Source organism: Scyliorhinus canicula, chromosome 14, assembly GCF_902713615.1.
Source record: "Scyliorhinus canicula chromosome 14, sScyCan1.1, whole genome shotgun sequence".
NCBI classification, from domain to species: domain Eukaryota; kingdom Metazoa; phylum Chordata; class Chondrichthyes; order Carcharhiniformes; family Scyliorhinidae; genus Scyliorhinus; species Scyliorhinus canicula.
In genome coordinates, this window is record NC_052159.1 from 16,170,846 (window position 1) to 16,191,278 (window position 20,433).

Consider the following 20,433-nt stretch of genomic DNA (forward strand, 5'->3'; position numbering starts at 1 on the left):
CTGCTTCCTGTCTGTCAGCCAGTCTTCTATCCAAGCTAATAAATTACCCCATTCCCCATGTGGTCTAACCTTGTATATTAACCTTCTGTTGTGGCACCTTATCAAATGCTTCCCGCAACTCCAGATATACTACATCTACAGGATCCCCTTTATCCATTTGGCTTGTTAGATCTTCGGAGAACTCTAGCAAATTAGTTGAACATAAAACAATGCTGACTCTGATGGCTGGAAATTTGACTTCCCAAATGTCCTGTTCTTTCTTCCTTCATAATGGATTCTAAGAATTTCCCAACAACTGATGTTAAACTAACTGGTCTGTAATATCCTACATTCTGCCTCCCTCCCTTTTCGAATAAGGGCATTACATTTGTATTTTTCCAATCCATTTGAACCTTTCCCGTGTCCAGGGGATTTTGGAATATTATAACCAATGGATCTACTATCTCTGCTGCCACTTCCTTAAACATCCTAGGATGTAGGCCATCGGGCCCAGGGGACTTGCTGCCTTAAATATCAATAACTTGTTGAGTACCGTTTCTCTATTGATGCTGATTGTTCTAAGTTCCACCCTCCCTATTACCTCTGAATTGCCCGTTCCTATGGGGATGATCCTAATGTCCTCCACCATGAAAACTGAGGCAAAATATTGATTTTGCATCGCTGCTATCTTGTCTCCTGTTTCTGTGTTCCCGACTATTAACTCTCTGGTTTCATCTTCCAAGGAACCAACATTCACTTTAGCTACTCTCTTCCCTTTTATGTACTTATAAAAGATTTTGCTATCCTTTTTGATTTTTTGCACTAGCTTTCTTTCGTAATGTACCTCAGCTCTTTTTAATTACTGTTTTAGTAACCCTTTGTTTATGTTTGAAAGTTTCCCAATCTTCCAGCCTGCCAGTGGTGTACCTTAGTTTTGGCCTTTATATTGCTTAGCCGTGGATACATTTTATCCCTCTTACTGTCTTACTTCCTCTCTGGAATATATTTTAGTTGTGCGGGATGGAGCATTTCCTTAAACAACTGCCACTACTCATCAGCTATCCTACCATTAACCTTCCTGCCCAGCCCACTAGGGCCAAATCTGTCTTCATTCTTATGTAATTACCTTTGTTTAATTCCAGAATGCTAGTGGAACTCCACTTTTCCGACCACAAACTGAATTTAGAATTCTATCACATTCTGATCACTATTCCCTCAAGGATCCTTAACTATGATGTCATCAATTACTCCCTCCTCATTACACAATACCAAATCCAGAATAGCCTACTGACTGGTTGGTTCTACAACATAGTACGGTTCACGTACCAGCCTCCCCGAACAGGCGCCGGAATATGGCGACGAGGGGCTTTTTACAGTAACTTCATTTGAAGCCTACTTGTGACAATAAACGATTTTCATTTCATTTTTCGTTTCATTGTTCCAGGAAACAGTCTCCAATACATTAAATGAACTCCCCTTCAAGGTTACCCTGGCCAATTTGATTAATCCAGTTGATGGGCATATAAAATCACCCATGATTATTGCCTTTCCTTTCTTACAAGTACCCACCCCCCGCCCCCATATTTCCTGGTTTATACTGTGCCCCACTCCAGTATTACTGTTTGGGTACCTATAGATTATCTTTACAAGGGACTTCTCCCCTTTGCTATTTTTATTTCTAACCAGACTGATTCTACATCTTGATCATAACTTCACCCCACCATTGGCAGCCACCTGAGCCCTATCTTCATGATTTCTCTGCCTGTGCTGCACTGCCTTCCCATCTCCTTCTCCACCTTTACGGTCTTCCTTAAACCCCCCACACCCCCACAAGTCTCTTCCTCTCGGCATTGTGCTGATATGCAGCATCTTTGGACATTTATCTACAATAAAGGCACCATCTGTTGAAACCGCGGTCAGCAGGATGCAATGGCGATAGGTAGAAATTAATGAACAAAGTTTATTAGATACAAATCCAACCTCCTCCACTCCCTTAAGGGTCTCCTTCCCCGACCTGCTCCTAGGTCAGGGTTTTTATGTGAATTGGGGCTCTCCCTCTTCAGGAGAAACCCCGCCCCCTTACAAGGGTAGTTCCTATTCCGGTGAGACCATTGGAAACCATAGGGACCTCCATTGGGGGTTTAACATGTTGATATCCAATAGTAATAAAGGGTTTATTAACAAAAGGCAAAGGCTGGTATATGTTCAGGTACAGAACACAATAGGGTGGGTCTTGGCTCTTCAGCTCCAGAGTCCACAATGCACGGGGCCCTGCTCCCAGGGCCCCACACTAATTTGCTATTGGCCGGGGTGCACACGCTCTCGCGTGATTGGCCCAGAGCCGGTCATGTGAGCAGCCAGGCCCACCCCCTTAAAAGGGCAACACCATCACATCAATCCCCCCCTTCAGTCCCTTATATATAATGTCACAAGGCTCACACTCCTCGTAGGGGTAAACTTCTCATTAGTAGAAAAGTGTTGGAAAGAATAAAATAAATTTTAAAATTCAAAAGAGTAGTAATGTGGAGTTCTTCGAGAGCATAATGCTATTTTAGTAGTGGTGGTAGCCTTAGAAAGAAACGGCCTGACCCAACTACCTTTATGCAGAGGAAAGGGCCTCACGGTAGCATGGTGGTTAGCATCAATGCTTCACAGCTCCAGTGGTCCCAGGTTCGATTCCCGGCTGGGTCACTGTCTGTGTGGAGTCTGCACGTCCTCCCCATGTGTGCGTGGGTTTCCTCCGGGTGCTCCGGTTTCCTCCCACAGTCCAAAGATGTGCGGGTTAGGTGGATTGGCCATGCTAAATTGCCCGTAGTGTAAGGTTAATGGGGGGATTGTTGGGTTACGGGTATACGGGTTACGTGGGTTTAAGTAGGGTGATCATTGCTCGGCACAACATCGAGGGCCGAAGGGCCTGTTCTGTGCTGTACTGTTCTATGTTCTATGTTCTATGAAAGAGTACATTTTCCCTGCTTTATCTGTGAATGGAAAACTAATGGTTGAAACCAGGAGGGCGTATCATAGAATCATAGAATTTACAGTGCAGAAGGAGGCCATTTGGCCCATCGAGATGCACTGGCCCTTACAAAGAGCACCCTACTCAAGCCCACATATCTACCCTATCCCCGTAACCCAGTAATCCCCACTTACCCTTTTTGGACACTAAGGGCAATTTAGCATGGGCAATACACCTAAACCGCACATCTTTGGACTGTGGGAGGAAACCGGAGCACCCGGAGGAAACCCACGCAGACACGGGGAGAACGTGCAGACTCCGCAGACAGTGGCCCAGCCGGGAATCGAACCTGGGACCCTGGAGCTGTGAAGCACCTGTGCTAATCACTGTGCTACTGTGCAGCCCCAAATCCTCATTTGAACCGACTGTGGGAGGAATATCACAATCAAGGGCAAACCTCCTGTTGTCACCCATTAGCAATTAAACACAGAGGGTTTTTCTTGAGACACTAGCCAGACAGAAACAAATACATGCAAACGACAAGGTTATGCTTAATCACAGAATGGGTTTGCTACCGCATTATGTATATACTGCTATCTCAGATTTTCTTTCACCATAATTGAAAAGCAAACTGTGAATCAACACAGGCAGGTTTCACATCAGCAGTATGCACTCATCAATTCAACTTCGAGAGGTTATTGTCCAAATTCCCCTCTCAGCCACCGACTCACACAGCTGACATCGCTTGGCCCCCACATCCTGCCAGGATTCCACATTTTCTGAGTGACTAGGGGCTTTTCACAGTAACTTCATTGAAGCCTACTCGTGACAATAAGCGATTTTAATTTAATTTCATTTCATTTCATTATGTCGTATCTGTTCTGCCGATGCCACCTTCCATTCCAGTGCCTCTGACATGTCGCCCTTTTCCCTCGACTGTTGGATCGCACCCCCCCCCCCCCTCACAGGGTCCGCAACCGGCTCGATCCCACGTCGCCCCCTCCCACTCCCTCTCAGAAGCACGATAAGGTTTCACTTGTCACCTTTCACCCCGCTAGTCTCCACATTCAACAGATCATCCTCGCCCCTTTCCTCCACCTTTAGCACGATGCCCCCCCCCCCCCCCCCCCCCCCCCCCCCCCCCCCCCCACCACCAAGACCATCTTCCCCGCCACTTGCATTCCGAAGCAATCATTCACTCTGGGACATCCTGGTCCACTCGTCAATCATCCCCAACAACCTACACCCTTCCCACAGGACTATTTTATGCGGGCATTTTAACCTCCTCCCTTCTCACGACCCATGTTCCCAAATGGGCACACCAGGTGAAATAGCGACTTATTAGAACTTCAGTTAGATTTGAGCACTGCATTCATTATTCACAATGCAAGGGCAGCACGTTGGCACAGTGGGTTAGCATTGCTGCCTCACAGCGCCAAGGTCCCAGGTTCGATCCCGGCTCTGGGTCACTGTCCGTGTGGAGTTTGCACATTCTCCCCGTGTTTGGGTGGGTTTTGCCCCCACAAGCCAAATTGCCCCTTAATTGGAAAAATTAATTAGATACTCTAAGATTTTAAAAAATGTTTAAAAAAATTATTCACAATGCAATCTCTCCTCCACCAGATGTTAATGCCATTGCTACTGTATGATGGGGAAAAAATACAGCAGCTTGTTTTTTACCTTCAGCAAGTTTATTCCGCATGCAGCTCTGCAAAGAGACAAACTCCTGATGGTTCCCTCACCCCAACTGTTCCAACTGTGTCAATTGTTCTCTTTTGGAGGTTCAGCAATTAGTTTAACATTGTAATTGCCAAAGCTTGCATTTACTGATACATTGATACCGGGGAGAACAAACTCAAATTGAGTGATCGCCACACAGACAGCATTGTCAGAGACCCCTCCCACCCAGGCTTTTCCCTCTTCCAGACCATTCCATCAGGCAGAAGGTGCAGAAGTCTGAAGACCCGCACATCCAGACATAGGACAGCTTCTTCCCCACAGCTACAAGCTCCTCAACGCTCCCCCTCGGACTGATCTGTTCCCTGTAAGAACACTATTCATGATGCCCTATGCTGCTTTTGCTCATGTATTTGCTTTGTTTGGCACCTTGTTCTGCACTGTAACCAATCAGTATTTGTCGATGTACTATTTAGGCCTCTCCCGCGATGCTCCTGGTGCAACAGGATCAGCACCATGCGATGGGAAAACCGTGCCCCTGGTTCCTTCGACTCTGTTCTTTGTTGCTGTCATTTTCATTCAGAATTCCCTCAGATTTCTTCCTTTCTGTCTCACTCATTCTGACATTAAATGAACTGGCAACCAGCAGAAGGTGGGTATTGCTCCGAGGCTGTTAGAAATCAAGTCAACAGCATGTGCAGAAATGGAGACCGGGGCCGCGACTCTCCGTTGCGAGTCCGGCCCGCTACCGCTGGTAGCAAGCACGGAGAATCTGGCGGTCAGCCTAACTCCCATTCCTTGCAGAGGAATCGGAAAATCCCGCTGTCCTGAATGGATGGAGAATCCAGTTCCAGATGTGATGCGCCCGCCAGGGTGACTCGGAGGCCCTGGGTTGTCAGGGAGATGGCTGGGCAGTGCCTGGCACTGTCCGCTGGCACACTGGCAGTGCCATGGTTGGTACTGCCAGGTCTGCACGGCCACAGCTACAAGCTCCTCAACTCCACGCCTGGGCGTAGCCTGAAGTAGTGGGGCCGGAAGGGGGGGTCTAAAGGGGCGGGGCCATGAAGGGGTTGAAGGGTGGGGCATTATGGCAGTGTGGCCTGAAAGAGAAAGGTCATGTGCTTGATTTTCAACAATTGCTCTAGCAGAGGATCAGAGTGGACTCCAAAAACAATTTGGTCTCTAATCATGGAGTCAGTGATATCACCGAAGTTGCAGGATTGCGCTAGCAGTCTAAGATTTGTTCGGTAAGAGTTGAAGGATTCGTCTTCATCTTGCATCCTCTGCTTGAAGATGTAGCGCTCGAAGATTTTGTTGGTGTCCACCTCGCAGTGGCTGTCGAATTTGTCCAGGATGGTTTGGCACTTTGTTTTGTCCTGCTAGTCTGAAAAGTGAAAGGAGTTGAAGATCTCTATCGTAAGGTCACCCACAGTGGTGAGTAGAAGAGCTATCTTCCGAGCATCGATCGCGCCACTGAGGTCGGATGCTTCCACGTATCATTGAAATTTCTGCTTGAATGATCGCCAGTTGGCACTAAGATTGCCAGTGGTCCTGAACTGACGAGGAGCCTGAATCTTGTCCATTGTGCCTGTATGCAGTAGCTGGTTGTTACGGATCTTGCTGAGTTGAACTAAATAGATTGAACAGTCACCCCTGGTACCATGTTGTGTTATGCTGCTTCGGATAACACAGGCTGCTACTTGATGCAGTCTTAACTAAAGGATGCTCCAGACTCTGAAATGAGTTCAACGTGTTTATTGAACTATTAACTCAGTTCTCAAATTAGTTTAATTCTCTGCTAATCTAACTGTAGTAACTCAGTCCAACTGTACCAGCTTGCTCTAAGCCACGTGCTGGCGTGTGATGCTGCTGATCAACCCTGTCTAACTCTCTAGATGTCTGCCTGTGGAAAGAGGCTGGGTGTGAGTGCCTCATCCCTTTTATAGTGTTTATGTCATGCCCCCTTGTGGTGATGCCATCTCTGAGTGTCCTGATTGCCCATTGGTTGTGTCCTATTCTGAGTGTTCATTGGTTGCCTGTTTGCATATCATGACAGGGGGGGGCTGGAGCATTATTTTGAGATTGGGGCGCACTTTCAAAATGATGCCCCGGTCTCTAAGGAGCCAGTCTTGCCTTTAGGTCCCACACGACACGTCACCTCAACCATAAGACCATAAGAAATAGGAGCAGAATTAGGTCACTTGGCCCATCGAGTCTGCTCCACCATTCAATCATGGCTGATATTTTTTTCATCCCCATTCTCCTGCCTTCTCCCCATAACGCTGATCCCCTTACTAATCAAGAACCTATCTATCTCTGTCTTAAAGACACTCAGTGATTTGGCCTCCACAGCCTTCTACGGCAAAGAGTTCTACACATTCACCACCCTCTGGCTGAAGAAATTCCTCCTCATCTGTTTTCAAGGATCGTTCCTTTAGCCTGAGATGGTGTCCTCTGGTTCTAGTTTTTCCTACTAGTGTAAACATCCTCTCCACATCCACTCTATCCAGGCCTCGCAGTATCCTGTAAGTTTCAATAAGATCCCCTCTCATCCTTCTAAACTCCAACGAGTACGGACCCAGAGTCCTCAACCGTTCCTCATACGACAAGCTCTTCATTCCAGGAATCATTCGTGTGAACCTCCTCTGTACCCTCTCCAAGGCCAGCACATCCTTCCTTATGTATGGGGCCCAAAACTGCTCACAGTACTCAAAATGGGGCCTGACCAGAACCTTTTACAGCCTCAGAGGTACATCCCTGCTCTTGTATTCTAGCTCTCCTGACATGAATGCTAACATTGCATTTGTCTTCTTAACTGCCGACTGAACCTGCACGTTAAACTTATGAGAGTCCCTTTGTGCTTCTGATTTCCTAAGTATTCCCCATTTAGAAAATAGTCTATGTCCAAACTCTTCCTTCCAAAGTGCATAACCTCACACTTTTCCACATTGTATTTCATTTGCCACTTCATTGCCCACCTCTCCTAGCTTGTCCAAGTCCTTCTGCAGGCCCTTTGCTTCCTCAATACTACCTGTCCCTCTACAGATCTTTATATCATCTGCAAACTTAGCAACAGTGCCTTCAGTACCTTCTTCCAGATCATTAATGTATATTGTGAAAAGTTGTGGTCCCAGCACAGACCCCTGAGGCGCACCGCTAGTAACTGGCTGCCATCCTGAAAAGACCCCTTTATCCCCACTCTCTGCCTTCTGCCAGTCAGCCAATCCTCTGTCCATGCCAGGATCTTACCCTGAACACTGTTAACAACTTCCAACGAATTGTCTAAGTGTGGGTGGATTGCGATCGGAATTGCATCAAACCACCACGATGGGACTCGCACAGGCTGCGGGGCTCGCCCCCACCCCCCCACCCACACCCCCCCCCCCCCCTCACTCCTCCCCACTCCATACATCAGAGGAACCCCACAATGGGGCCTCCCTCAGTGCCAATCTGTGCCAGGACAGTGTCAACCTGTTCCAGGGGGACAGAATCAATCTGTGCCCCCCCCCCACCCCCCTGGTCCCCCTTCTCCACAGGGCTGTACTTACCTTTATGCCCCGAGGGTGATACCCCAAGGGGGGGGGAGGGGGGGGGGGGCTGGTTAATTATAACATCACAAATTACAATCTATTACAACGAGGTTGTTGCCCTTTGTGGAAGGGGGCCTCCTTACGTCACCGGTGAGGATGACAGAAAATCTTGCTTCCTCATTCTCGCAAGACTTTGTGCCCAGGTCACCGTTCAGGCTGACAGCAGATGCGGGCATCAAATCACACCTGATGAGCGTAAGAGAGTGTGTGAGAGAAAGAATGAATATATGAGAGAGTGTGCGTGAGAGAGAGAGTGCGTGTGTGAGAGAGAGAGTCTATGAGCGCAATTCTCCGCTCCCCACGCCAGGTGGGAGAATCGCGGGAGGCCCCCCCCAACTAATTTCACGACCCCCTAGCGCCCCCCCGCGATTCTCCCACCCCACCCCCCCTCCCCACTCGGAAGAATCGTCGCTTGCCGTTTTTCACGGTGACCGGTGATTCTCCGACCCGGATGGGCCGAGCGGCCTGCAGTTCGCGACCGTTTCACGACGGCGGCAACCACACCTGGTCGCTGCCATCGTGAAATCGCCATGAGATGCCCGTTTTGGGGCTTGTAGGGGGCCTGATGGGGATTGAGCACCACGACTGTGCTCGGGAGCGGCCAGGCACGCGATCGGTGCCCACCGATCTTCGGGCTGACGTCTCAATCGGACGCACTATTTCCTCTCCGCCGCCCCGCAAGATCAAGCCGCCACGTCTTGCGGGACGGCTGAGGGGAAAGACGGCCACTGTGCATGCGCGGGTTCGAGCTGTCAGCCGTCGTGACGTCAGTCGCGCATGAGCGGGTTGTAGCCGGCCAACCTGCGCATGCGCGGCTGACGTCACATAGGCACCGCCGTCGCAACACTCTCGGCGTGCCACCCAGCGGCCGAGAGTTACGGAGCGCCGCTCCTAGCCGCACTGGGAGGGGAGAATAGGGGGTGAGGAGCGGCCTCCGGGCCATCGTGAAACTCGACCGAGTTCACGATGGCCCACCCGATTGTTTCCGGGAGCGGAGAATTCCGCCTGTGTGTGAGAGTGTGTGTATGTGAGAGAGAGAGTGTGTGTGAGAGAGAGAGTGTGTGAGAGAGTGTGTGAGGGAGAGTGTGTGTGTGAGAGAGAGCGTGTATGTGAGAGAGAGCGTGTGTGTGAGAGAGAGAGTGTGTGAGAGTGTGTGTGAGAGAGAGTGGGTGTGAGAGAGAGTGGGTGTGTGAGAGCGAGTGTGTGTGAGAGAGAGTGTGTGAGAGAGAGTGTGTGAGAGAGAGAGAGTGTGTGAGAGAGAGAGAGCGTGTGTGTGAGAGAGAGCGTGTGTGTGAGAGAGAGCGTGTGTGTGTGAGAGAGTGTGTGTGGGAGAGTGTGTGTGAGAGAGTGTGTGTGAGACAGAGAGTGGGTGTGAGAGAGAGTGGGTGTGTGAGAGAGAGTGTGTGTGAGAGAGAGTGTGTGAGAGAGAGAGTGTGAGAGAGAGAGAGTGTGTGAGAGAGAGAGAGAGCGTGTGTGTGAGAGAGAGAGCGTGTGTGTGAGAGAGAGAGCGTGTGTGTGAGAGAGAGCGTGTATGTGAGAGAGAACGTGTGTGTGAGAGAGAGAATGTGTGAGAGAGAGTGTGTGTGACAGAGAGTGGGTGTGAGAGAGAGTGGGTGTGTGAGAGAGAGTGTGTGTGAGAGAGAGTGTGTGAGAGAGAGTGTGTGAGAGAGAGAGAGTGTGTGAGAGAGAGAGCGTGTGTGTGAGAGAGAGAGCGTGTGTGTGAGAGAGAGAGTGTGTGGGAGAGAGTGTGTGTGAGAGAGGGTGGGTGTGTGAGAGAGTGGGTGTGTGTGAGAGTGTGTGAGAGGGTAAAAGGGTGAGTGTGAAAGTGACTAAATGTGTGTGAGAGAGTGTGTGAGTGAAAGACTGAGAGTGTGTGTGTGTGTTTGAGATCGAGAGTGTGAGAGTGAGTGTGTGAGAGGGTGAAAGGGCGAGTGTGAAAGAGAGTAAATTTATATGAGAGAGTGTGTGTGAGAGAAAGAGCGTGTGAGAGAAAGAGAGAGTGTGAGAGTGAGTGGGTGTGGAAGAGAATGTGTGTGAGAGAGTGTGTGCTTTGTCCTGGATGGTGTCGAGCTTCTTGAGCGCTGCTGGAACTGCCCCTGTCCAGGCAAGTGGGAGAGTAGTCCATCGCACTCCCGTCTTGGGCCTTGAAGATGGTGGACAGTGATATGCCATCAATGAACACACGACGAGTAGTGAACGTAACTGAGGCTTTAATTAACTAAACAGAAAGCCTCCTGGCCTCTGATCCCGAACTGGATTAGAGGCGGAGACAGCTACCTTTATACTGGGCCCGAGAGGAGGCGGAGCCATCGGGCAGTGGTTTACCACAAAACATATAATACAGTGGCCATTTACCGCAATACACATATTATACACTACAGTGCTTTACCACAGACAGGGTTTGGGGAGTAAGGACATGAGTTACTCAACCACAGAATTCACAGCCTCTGACCTGCCCTCGAAACCACAGTATTTAGTGCCATGGTTAGTGTGGAGCTGTTTCTGGTAAATCATAACTTTGAGGATGTTGATGGTGGGATCAGCTAAGGCAATGTCCTTGAGCTTGAATACAAGAGAGTCGAGGTCTACATGAAACAGCACAATTCTCGGGCAGTGTACTGAGTCAGGGAGCTTACATTACAATCTTTATAAAAATTCCACACAAACCAGGGCATTATTATTACATGAGGAGAGCACAGTCATTTTATCATTAACCGCAGGTGGAATTAATAATCTCCATTGATTTAAATCTTAAATGGAGCTATCACAACAGAAAGGTTTTATATTATATCCGAGTGATTAATTGCCTCCGAGAGTTCAGATGACATAAATAAAAGTGTGCATGATACTGTCAATAATGTAGATAACAATTAATTGCCTTCATAATGATGTTATGACAGCAATAAAAGTCACAGTGAAGGTGCACGCCTGTCATTCCCTCCAGTAATAAGCTCACTAATAACCATGCTGACATTACTGATGAATCTTTGAGTATTTTCTCTTTGGTTCTCTCTCTTCCCTCAGCTTCTGAATTTTCCTTCCATTTCTTTACACCCAGTGGAGACAGTGAGTTGTGCCAGGTTTTATGGGATCCAGGGGGTTTATGGTACCTCTCTGAATGCCCATTCTGTGACAACCACATTGTGGCCATCCCATTTTCAGCAGTACGCCCTGATATCATACACTGAAAAAAAACATCTGTGGCACATAAACCTCACAGCCCAACAACATCTTCTGACTTACTGATGCTAAAGAAAATTACTCTCTTGCCTCAAGAACTGAGGTGGTGTTCACCCATTTCACAGGTTAGTAATAATCTTTATTGGTGTCACAAGTAGGCTTACATTAACACTGCAAGGAAGTCACTGTGAAAATCTCCTAGTCGCCACATTCCGGCGCCTGTTCGGGTACACCGAGGGAGAATTCAGAATGTCCAATTCACCTAACAAGCACGTCTTTCGGGACTTTTGTGGGAGGAAATCGGGGCACCCGGAGGAAACCCACGCAGACACAGGGAGAACATGCAGACTCCGCACAGCCAGTGACCCAAGCTGGGAATCGAACTCGGATCCCTGGCACTGTGAGGCATCAGTGCCAACCAGCGTGCTACCATGCCATTAGGTGCACTTGAAGGGCTGAATGGCCCACTCCTGCTCCTATATTCTATGTTTCTATGTTTACATGTTAATATAAGCAGTCCGTACTAAGAGGCTACTTTTTGAACCCCCAGGACCGTCATACTTCAGGCTATGGTTGATGCCACCTCTGCTCCCCTGGCCAGCCTCCCCTCTATCACCCTCCAGGAACTTGAGCGTGTCCCAAACTGTGCTGCTTGGAACTACCCCGCCTCCGAGAAGCAGTTCATCCAACACCCCTTGGCTCACTGACCTCCATTCGGTCTTTGTCCAGAAATATCTTGAATTGAAAATTCTGGCCCTTGAGTTAGATCCCTGCTTGGCCCATCCCTACCCCTGTAGCCTACGCCAGACAGAGAGCCTTGTGTTAATTGCATGCTCTTCCAATTGTAGCCTCTTTTCTCATCCCCATTCTCCTTCATTCCACCTTCGGTGGTCCGACCTTTGGCTGCCGGGTTCAAAGCACCGGAACCTTCTCCCTAAATCCCTCATCCTTAAGACACTCCTGAAAAATAATCTCTGACCAAGCTTTCGTCACCTGCACTCGTGATTCCTTTAGTGCAGTTAGAGCCAAACTATAATAGTGCTCCAGTGAATTGGACTGGGGGTGTGTTACATTGTTAAAGTCAACATAAAAATGTAAGACTATGGACCAAGTGCTGGAAAATGGGTTTAGAAGAGATAGGTGGTTGGCCAACACAAACACAATGGGCCTCTTTCTGTGCCGTAAAACTCTTATGAGGTGGCTAAATAACAAACAGGAGATTGTAAACTGCACGTTTATCTCATCCACCCCTCCCCTTCTCTCTCTGGACCAGTTGCGTTACGCCACCTAAAGCTCTATCTGTAATCGGCTTGTTGCAGTAGAGGCCAGAGGTCAAACCTGGAATCTTCCCGGCCTTCGTATCTCCCTATACCACTCACCGCTCGTGATGGCCAACCCAGGCCGTTCTCCCGTCCTGAAGTCAACAAGAGTTCAAATTTTACCACCACGCTTAAACAGACGAGTCACTTACACATCACGCAATCCTTTCAATTAGTAATGATGCGTTCCCCATCAATGCCCTGCATTTCTTCAGTGCTTCTGGCTGGCTGTGCGACATCATCAATACTTCAGACTTGCAGCCTTTTGTTAGAATGGAGGGTGGCCTAGATCTCATTGAGTGTGCACATTGACCTTCGGAGCCCTTTCACACCCAAGAGCAAAGTGTTATTTTTTAACAGATCTCTCTCTCCCTTCAAACGGAAATGTATTCAAGGGCCCACGAATAGGTTACAGCATCATGCCAGGCGTTTCTGAATAACACTTATTCTTCACACCCGTCTTCTTCTACCAGATGGGTGCTGTGAAAACACCAGGTGTGGTTAGAGTTTAAATCTAAGCAGTTGATGTCAGAGCATTCCATCGCTATGGTAATTGAAGAGAAAAGACATTCCAACAAAGGGTCAAGGACGAATGTGAAACAAGTAGAATCGGCAGCTCAGGGGCGGCATTTCAACGCGTTGATCTCTCGCCAACAAAGGAAGGGAGATGTGGGTGGTTTTCCGCCAGCTTCGTTAAACTTTGGCGTACGGGGTGGTGAACTATTTCTCAGGTAAACATCAGTTGGGTGCCGTTTAAAATTAAACACGGTGAAAAGAAAGAAGGTTTGAATGTTTAGTGAGCAAAGGGGAGGATAATTGTGATGTCGATGAGCGCAGAGCAGAATTATGATGTCACAAATGATGAGCATGCGATCAATTCACATTGGATGTAGGTTGGAGATGAGAATTAACAATAGCTCATTGTCAGATTAGCGTCACAATCGAATGAGCACATTCTTGTTGTGGGAAACTGACCCATTTTGTAAATCTAGATTTTTTAAAAAAATAAAGCCTTGCAATTATATCACACCTTCCGCAATCTTAGATCGTCCCAAACGCCTTTTACATTCACTATTATAGAAAATGTAGCAGTTATTTTTTTTTAATAAACATTTTATTGAGGTATTTTTTGGTATTATAACAACACAATAAACAATGTACATTAAACTATAAACATAGTGCAAAAGCCAACTTCCTCCCTTACAGGTCCCACCTTTATTAACCCTCTACTCTAAGCTAAACTAATCAACTCCCCCCCCCCCCCCCCCCCCCCCCCCCCCCCCTTCTGCTGACAATTCATTTTCCGCGAAGAAGTCGACGAACGATTGCCACCTCCGGGCGAACCCGAACAGTGACCCTCTCAAAGCAAACTTGATTTTCTCCCAACAAAGAAAGCTAGCCATGTCCAATAGCCAGGTCTCCGACTTCGAGGGCTTTGAGTCCCTCCAAGACAATAGATCCGTCTCTGGGCTACCAGGGAAGCAAAGACCAGAATATCTGCCTCTTTCTCCTCCTGGATTCCCGGGTCTTCCGACGCCCCCAAAAATCGCCACCTCTGGACTCAGTGCCACCCTTGTTTTTAACACCGTGGACATGATGTCCGCAAACCCCTTCCAAAATCCCCTCAGCTTCGGACATGTCCAGAACATGTGGACATGGTTTGCTGGTCCTCCCGCACACCTGTCTTCCACCCCAAAGAATCTGCTCATCCAGCCACTGTCATGTGAGCCCGGTGAACAACCTGGAATTGTATCAGGCTGAGCCTGGCGCATGTTGCGGATGCGTTGACTCTACTCAACGCGTTCGCCCAAAGACCATCCACTATCTCTCCTCCCAGCTCCTCTTCCCACTTGCGCTTCAGCTCCTCGGTCTGTGTCTCTTCTGACCCCATAAGTTCCTTGTAATTGTCCGAGACACTCCCTTCTCCTTCCCACCCTCTGGAAACTACGCTGTCCTGAATCCCCCTTAGCGGAAGGAGCGGTGTGGTAGTCACCACTGTTTGTATATATTTCACATATGAAATGTAATATGGTAAGGCTCCAGTACTACAGGTACAGGGGTAGATCCCTGCCTGCTGGCTCCGCCCAGTAGGCGGAGTATAAATGTGTGTGCTCACTGAGCTGCAGCCATTTCGGCTGCAGCTGTAGGGGGCAACACATCTATGCGTAATAAAGCCTCCATTACTCTCTACTCTCGTCTCGTCATAATTGATAGTGCATCAATTTATTATGCAGAGATTTTACAGCGATGGACCTACGCATCAAGCCAAATCACCTGCAGCTGCACCCTCAAGCAGACATAGAACATAGAACAGTACAGCACAGAACAGGCCCTTCGGCCCTCGATGTTGTGCCGAACAATGATCACCCTACTTAAACCCACGTAACCCGTATCCCAACAATCCCCCCATTAACCTTACACTACGGGCAATTTAGCATGGCCAATCCACCTAACCCGCACCTCTTTGGACTGTGGGAGGAAACCGGAGCACCCGGAGGAAACCCACGCACACACGGAGAGGACGTGCAGACTCCACACAGACAGTGACCCAGCCGGGAATCGAACCTGGGACCCTGGAGCTGTGAAGCATTGATGCTAACCACCATGCTACCGTGAGGCCAGACAACGCCAAGTTGGCCTTCGACCACTGACTAGCTTGCTTTGAAGCCTACATCGGATCAGCGACAGAACCACCCTCAGAGGTACAGAGCTACAGATCCTGTACGCACGGTTGAGCCCCAATATTTTTCCCCTTATCCAGGACGCGGTGAACTACATTGAGGCTCTGGAACATCTGAAAGAGAACTACACCCGGCCGATCAACAAACTACGCCAGGCACCTCCTATCCACGAGGCAACAACTCCCTGGTGAGTCATTGGAAGATTTCTGGCGTGCTCTGCGATTGCCAGGCAGTTTCGGCCATTCAACATTCCGAACTCCTAATCAGGGACGCTTCCATTACGGGCATAGGGCCGGCGTACATCCGCCAGCGCCTCTTAGAAGGGGGTGCGCTCGGCCTCACAGCAATCAAGAAACTCGCGACCTCGCTCATGGTAGCCTCCCATAATGTACAAGCGTACGCCCCCGAACGCACGGCGTCCCCCAAATGGACATCGTGGGCCCCACCAGCGGCCGCCCCTAGCCAACCCCAAGCTTGCGCCGCATGGCAGCCAGTCAACACCGGGGGGCCCAAGTGCTATTACTGCGGATGTGTAGACTCCGCACAGACAGTGACCCAAGACGGAATCGAACCTGGAACCATGGAGCTGTGAAGCAATTGTGCTTTCCACAATGCTACCGTGCTGCCCATCTGGAGTTACTGCACCGCCACCCTCACCGTCCAGGGCGTCGAGTTCAGCAACTTCCAGCTCTACATCCTCCCCAACCTCTGCGTTGCCTTGCTACTCAGCCTGGACTTCCAGTGCAACCTCCAAAGTCTAACTCTGAAATGCGGTGGGCCCCTACCACCCCTTACTGTATGCGGCCTCACGGCCCTTAAGGTTGACCCACCTACCCTGTTTCCTCACTCCGGATTGCAAACCCGTCGCCACCAGGAGCAGACGGTACAGCGCCCAGGACAGGACCTTCATCAGGTCGGCTGTCCAGCGGCTACTGCAGGAAGGCATCATCAAGGCCAGCAACAGCCCCTGGAGTGCCCAAGTGGTAATTGTAAAGACTGGGGAGAAACACAGGATGGTCATTGACTAGTCAGACCATCAATCGGTACACGCAGCTCGACGCATATCTGATATGGTCAATCAGATTGCACAGTACCGGGTCTTCTCTACAGTGGACCTGAAATCTGCCTACCACCAACTTCCCATCCGCAAGGTGGACCGTCAGTACACGGTGTTCGAAGCAGATGGCCGCCTTTACCATTTCCTTAGGGTTCCCTTCGGCGTCAATAATGGGGTCTCGGTCTTCCAACGGGAGATGGACCGAATGGTTGACCGGTACGGACTGCGGGCCACCTTCCCGTACCTGGATAACATCACCATCTGCGGCCACGACCAGCAGGACCACGACGCCAACCTTTTCAAATTTCTCCACACCGCCAAACTCCTGATCCTAACGTATAACAAGGACACGTGCATGTTCAGCACCAACCGCTGAGCCATCGTTGGCTATGTGGTGCAAAATGGAGTTCTAGGGCCCGACCCTGACCGCATGCACCCCCTCATGGAACTCCCCCTGCCCCATCGCCCCAAGGCCCTCAAACGATGCCTGGGGTTCTTCTCATACTATGCCCAATGGGTCTCTAACTATGCGGACAAGGCCCGCCCACTCATTCACTCCACAGATTTCCCCCTGACAGCTGAGGCTCACCAGGCCTTCAACTGTATCAAGGCCGATATCCTCCCCTTTCAAGTCGAGAGTGATGCATCAGACGTCGCTCTGGCTGCCACCCTCAACCAGGCAGGCAGACCCGTGGCATTCTTTTCCTGCTCCCTCCATGCCTCCGAAATTCGGCACGCCTCCGTTGAAAAGGAGGCCCAGGCCATCGTAGAAGCTGTGCAGCATTGGAGGCATTACCTGGTCGGCAGGCGATTCACTCTCCTCACTGACCGACGGTCGGTTGCCTTCATGTTCAATAACACACAACGGGGCAAGGTCAAAAATGATTAAATCTTGAGGTGGAGGATCGAGCTCTCCACCTACAATTACGAGATTTTGTATTGCCCCGGTGAGCTCAATGACCCCCCACCCCCGATGCCCTATCCCGAGGTACATGTGCCAGCGCACAAGTGGACTGGCTCCGGGCCCTACACGATGGTCTCTGTCACCCAGGGGTCACCCGGTTCTTTCATTTCATATAGGCCCGCAACCTACTCTGCTCCATTGCGGAAGTCAGGGCGGTCACCAAAGACTTCCAGGTCTGCGCGGAGTGCAAACCGCACTTCTACCGGCCAGACCAGGTGCACCTGGTGAAGGCCTCCCATCCCTTCAAACGCCTCAGCGTGGATTTCAAAGGGCCCCTCCCTTCCTCCGACCGAAACAGGTACTTCCTTAACGTGGTCGACGAATACTCCAGATTCTTCTTCGCCATTCCATGCCCCGATATGACGTCTGCCACAGTCATCAAAGCCCTCAATACCATCTTCACTCTGTTCGGTTTCCCCGCTTACGTCCACATCAACCGGGGATCCTCCTTTAAGAGTGATGAGCTACGTCAATTCCTGCTGAGCAAGGGCATTGCCTCGAGCAGGACAACCAGCTACAACCCCCGGGATAACGGGCAGGTGGAGAGGGAGAATGGGACAGTCTGGAAGGCCATCCTGCTGGCCCTACGGTCTAAGAATCTCCCGGTCTCCCGCTGGCAGGAGGTCCTCTCCGACGCCCTCCACTCCATCCGATCGCTACTTTGCACTGCGACTAATGCAACCCCCCATGAACGTCTCCTTGCCTTCCCTCGGAGGTCCACCTTGGTCGAAAGGGTACAGCTACTCCATTCAAACCCACAGTACGTCTACGTGGCGTACCCCAACGGCCGCCAAGACACAGTCTCCCTCAGGGACCTGGCCACCAGCTGGGTTCCCCCCCCCCCCGCCATCTACCCTGGTGCCACCCATCCCCCCCCCCCCCCCAGCGCACCACACCACAGACACGCTCCAGGACGATTTGTCCTCCCGTTGGTTTCACCCGGGTGGACTATGAAGATGAGGACTACACGCTCCCAGAGTCACCGGCGACTAAGCCGGTACCTCTATCACCACCGGGACTGCGGCGCTCACAACGGAGGATCAAGTCACCCGACCGGCTAAATTTGTGAACTTTTCCCAAACTGTAAATAGTTTATCCACCACCCCCGCTGGACTCTTTTTTTAACAGGGGGTGAATGTGGTAGTCACCACTGTTTGTATATATTGCACATATGAGAAGTAATACGGCAAAGCTCCAGTACTACAGGTACGGGGGTAGATCCCTGCCTGCTGCTTCCGCCCAGTAGGCGGAGTATAAATGTATGTGCTCACCGAGCTGCAGCCATTTCGGCAGCAGCTGTAGGAGGCAACACATCTCTGCGTAATAAAGCCTCGATTACTCTCTACTCTCGTCTCGTCGTAATTGATAGTGCATTAAGCGGAAAGGTTGACACCGTAGGACGTCCCGCACCTGCAGATACCTGAATACGTTTCCCTCGACAACCCATACTTCTCCTCCAGCGCCTTCGGAAAGCCCCCCTCTATATCCCCCATCCTCTCAATCCCTGCTCTCCGCCACATCCGGAACCCCCCCCCCCCCCACCCCATCCATACTTCCCGAGGCAAACAGGTGATTATTACAGATAGGGAACCAGACCGATGCTCCCTCTGCTCCCACATGTCTCCTCCATTGCCCCCAGACTCTCAGGGCTGCCACCACCACGGGGCTGGTGGAGTACTGTGCCAGCGGGAATGGCTGAGGCGCAGTTACCAACCCCCCCCAGACTGGTGCCCTTGCATGAAGCCGCATCCATAGCTCCCATGCCGACCTCCGCTACCCCCCCCCACCACCACCACCCACTTCCTGATCATGACTATATTCGCCGCCCAGTAATAGTTACTAAAATTTGGCAGGGCCAGCCCGCCTTCTCCCCGACTCTGCCTAAGCATTACCTTCCTTACTCGCCCAAACAAAGCCAGTCATCACGTTGTTGACCCGTTTAAAAAAGGACCCCGGAATGAAGATGGGGAGACCATACCAGTTAATTTGTGCTCTGCAAGTTTCCACAGCCAGCAACGTGCTAATAACCAGATAATCTGCTTTTTATTTCATGACGATTGAGGGATAAGTTCACATGGTTCCTGGCATGTGACACGTAAGGTAGGTCGGAGAAGTTTGGACTGATCTTTTTCGCAAAACGAAGGCTGAGAAGGAGATTTGATCGAGGTATTCAGAAACATGAGGTGTCTGGACATGGTAGACAGGGAAATGTTTTCCCCACTCGTAAAAGGATCGAGATCAAGGCGGCACAGATTTGAAGTAATGAGTAAAAGAAGCAAGTGTTATGTGAGGGAGAGTTTTTTCACACAGCGAGTGGTTAGGGTTTGGAATGCACTCCCTGAGGGTCTGGTGGGGTCAGGGCTATTGTTTGAAGAAGAGGAACATGCAGGGCTACGGGGAGAAGGTGGGAGAATGGAAATAGGTGAGTTGCTCATTCGGAGAGCCGATGCAGACACGACATGAAACATTTCTGTGATCCTGTGGTAAATGATGCCAAGCCACCACTTTTCTTCAAAGTCGTACATCGGATCTGTTGCATCCTCTTGAGAAGGGAGGTGGGGCTTCACTTTAACGACTCCTCTGAAAGAAAGCACCTCCATTGGCACAATCGAGACTCCCTCACTGGATTGCCAGCCTAGATTTTGAGATCACGCTCCTGGAGTAGAGATCAAACCCACGATCTTCCAACTGAGGCTGGAATGATAACAATTGAGCCAAGGTTAAGGAGGAAAACATTTAAAAATTATTTTCCGCCCCTCATGTGAGGTGCAATAGCACTAAGTGAGTTGTTCATTTAGAGAGCTGGTGCAGACACGATGGGCCAAATGGCCTCCTACTGCACTGTATAAGAGCTGTGACTCTGTCAACCTCCTGTTCTGATGTGGAGATGCCGGCGTTGGACTGGAATGAGCACACTACCAAGTCTTACAACATCAGGTTAAAGTCCAACAGGTTTGTTTCGAATCACTAGCTTTCAGAGCACAGCTCCTTCCTCAGATTATTCCAAAAGCTAGTGATTCGAAACTAACC

The 20,433-nt window shown here is 50.0% G+C and overlaps 1 protein-coding gene across 1 annotated transcript in view; it reads right to left on the reverse strand.

Annotated features, from left to right (window-relative positions):
* The window catches only part of LOC119977548 (glycogenin-1-like), a 164,299-nt gene extending 151,091 nt beyond the window's left edge, over nucleotides 1-13,208 (reverse strand). Inside the window, exon 1 of the mRNA XM_038818606.1 lies at nucleotides 12,854-13,208. Within this exon, the coding sequence (XP_038674534.1) occupies nucleotides 12,854-12,857 (4 nt within the window). The 5' untranslated portion in view covers nucleotides 12,858-13,208. The remainder of the gene's footprint in view (nucleotides 1-12,853) is intronic.
* Nucleotides 13,209-20,433: the final 7,225 nt, after the last annotated feature.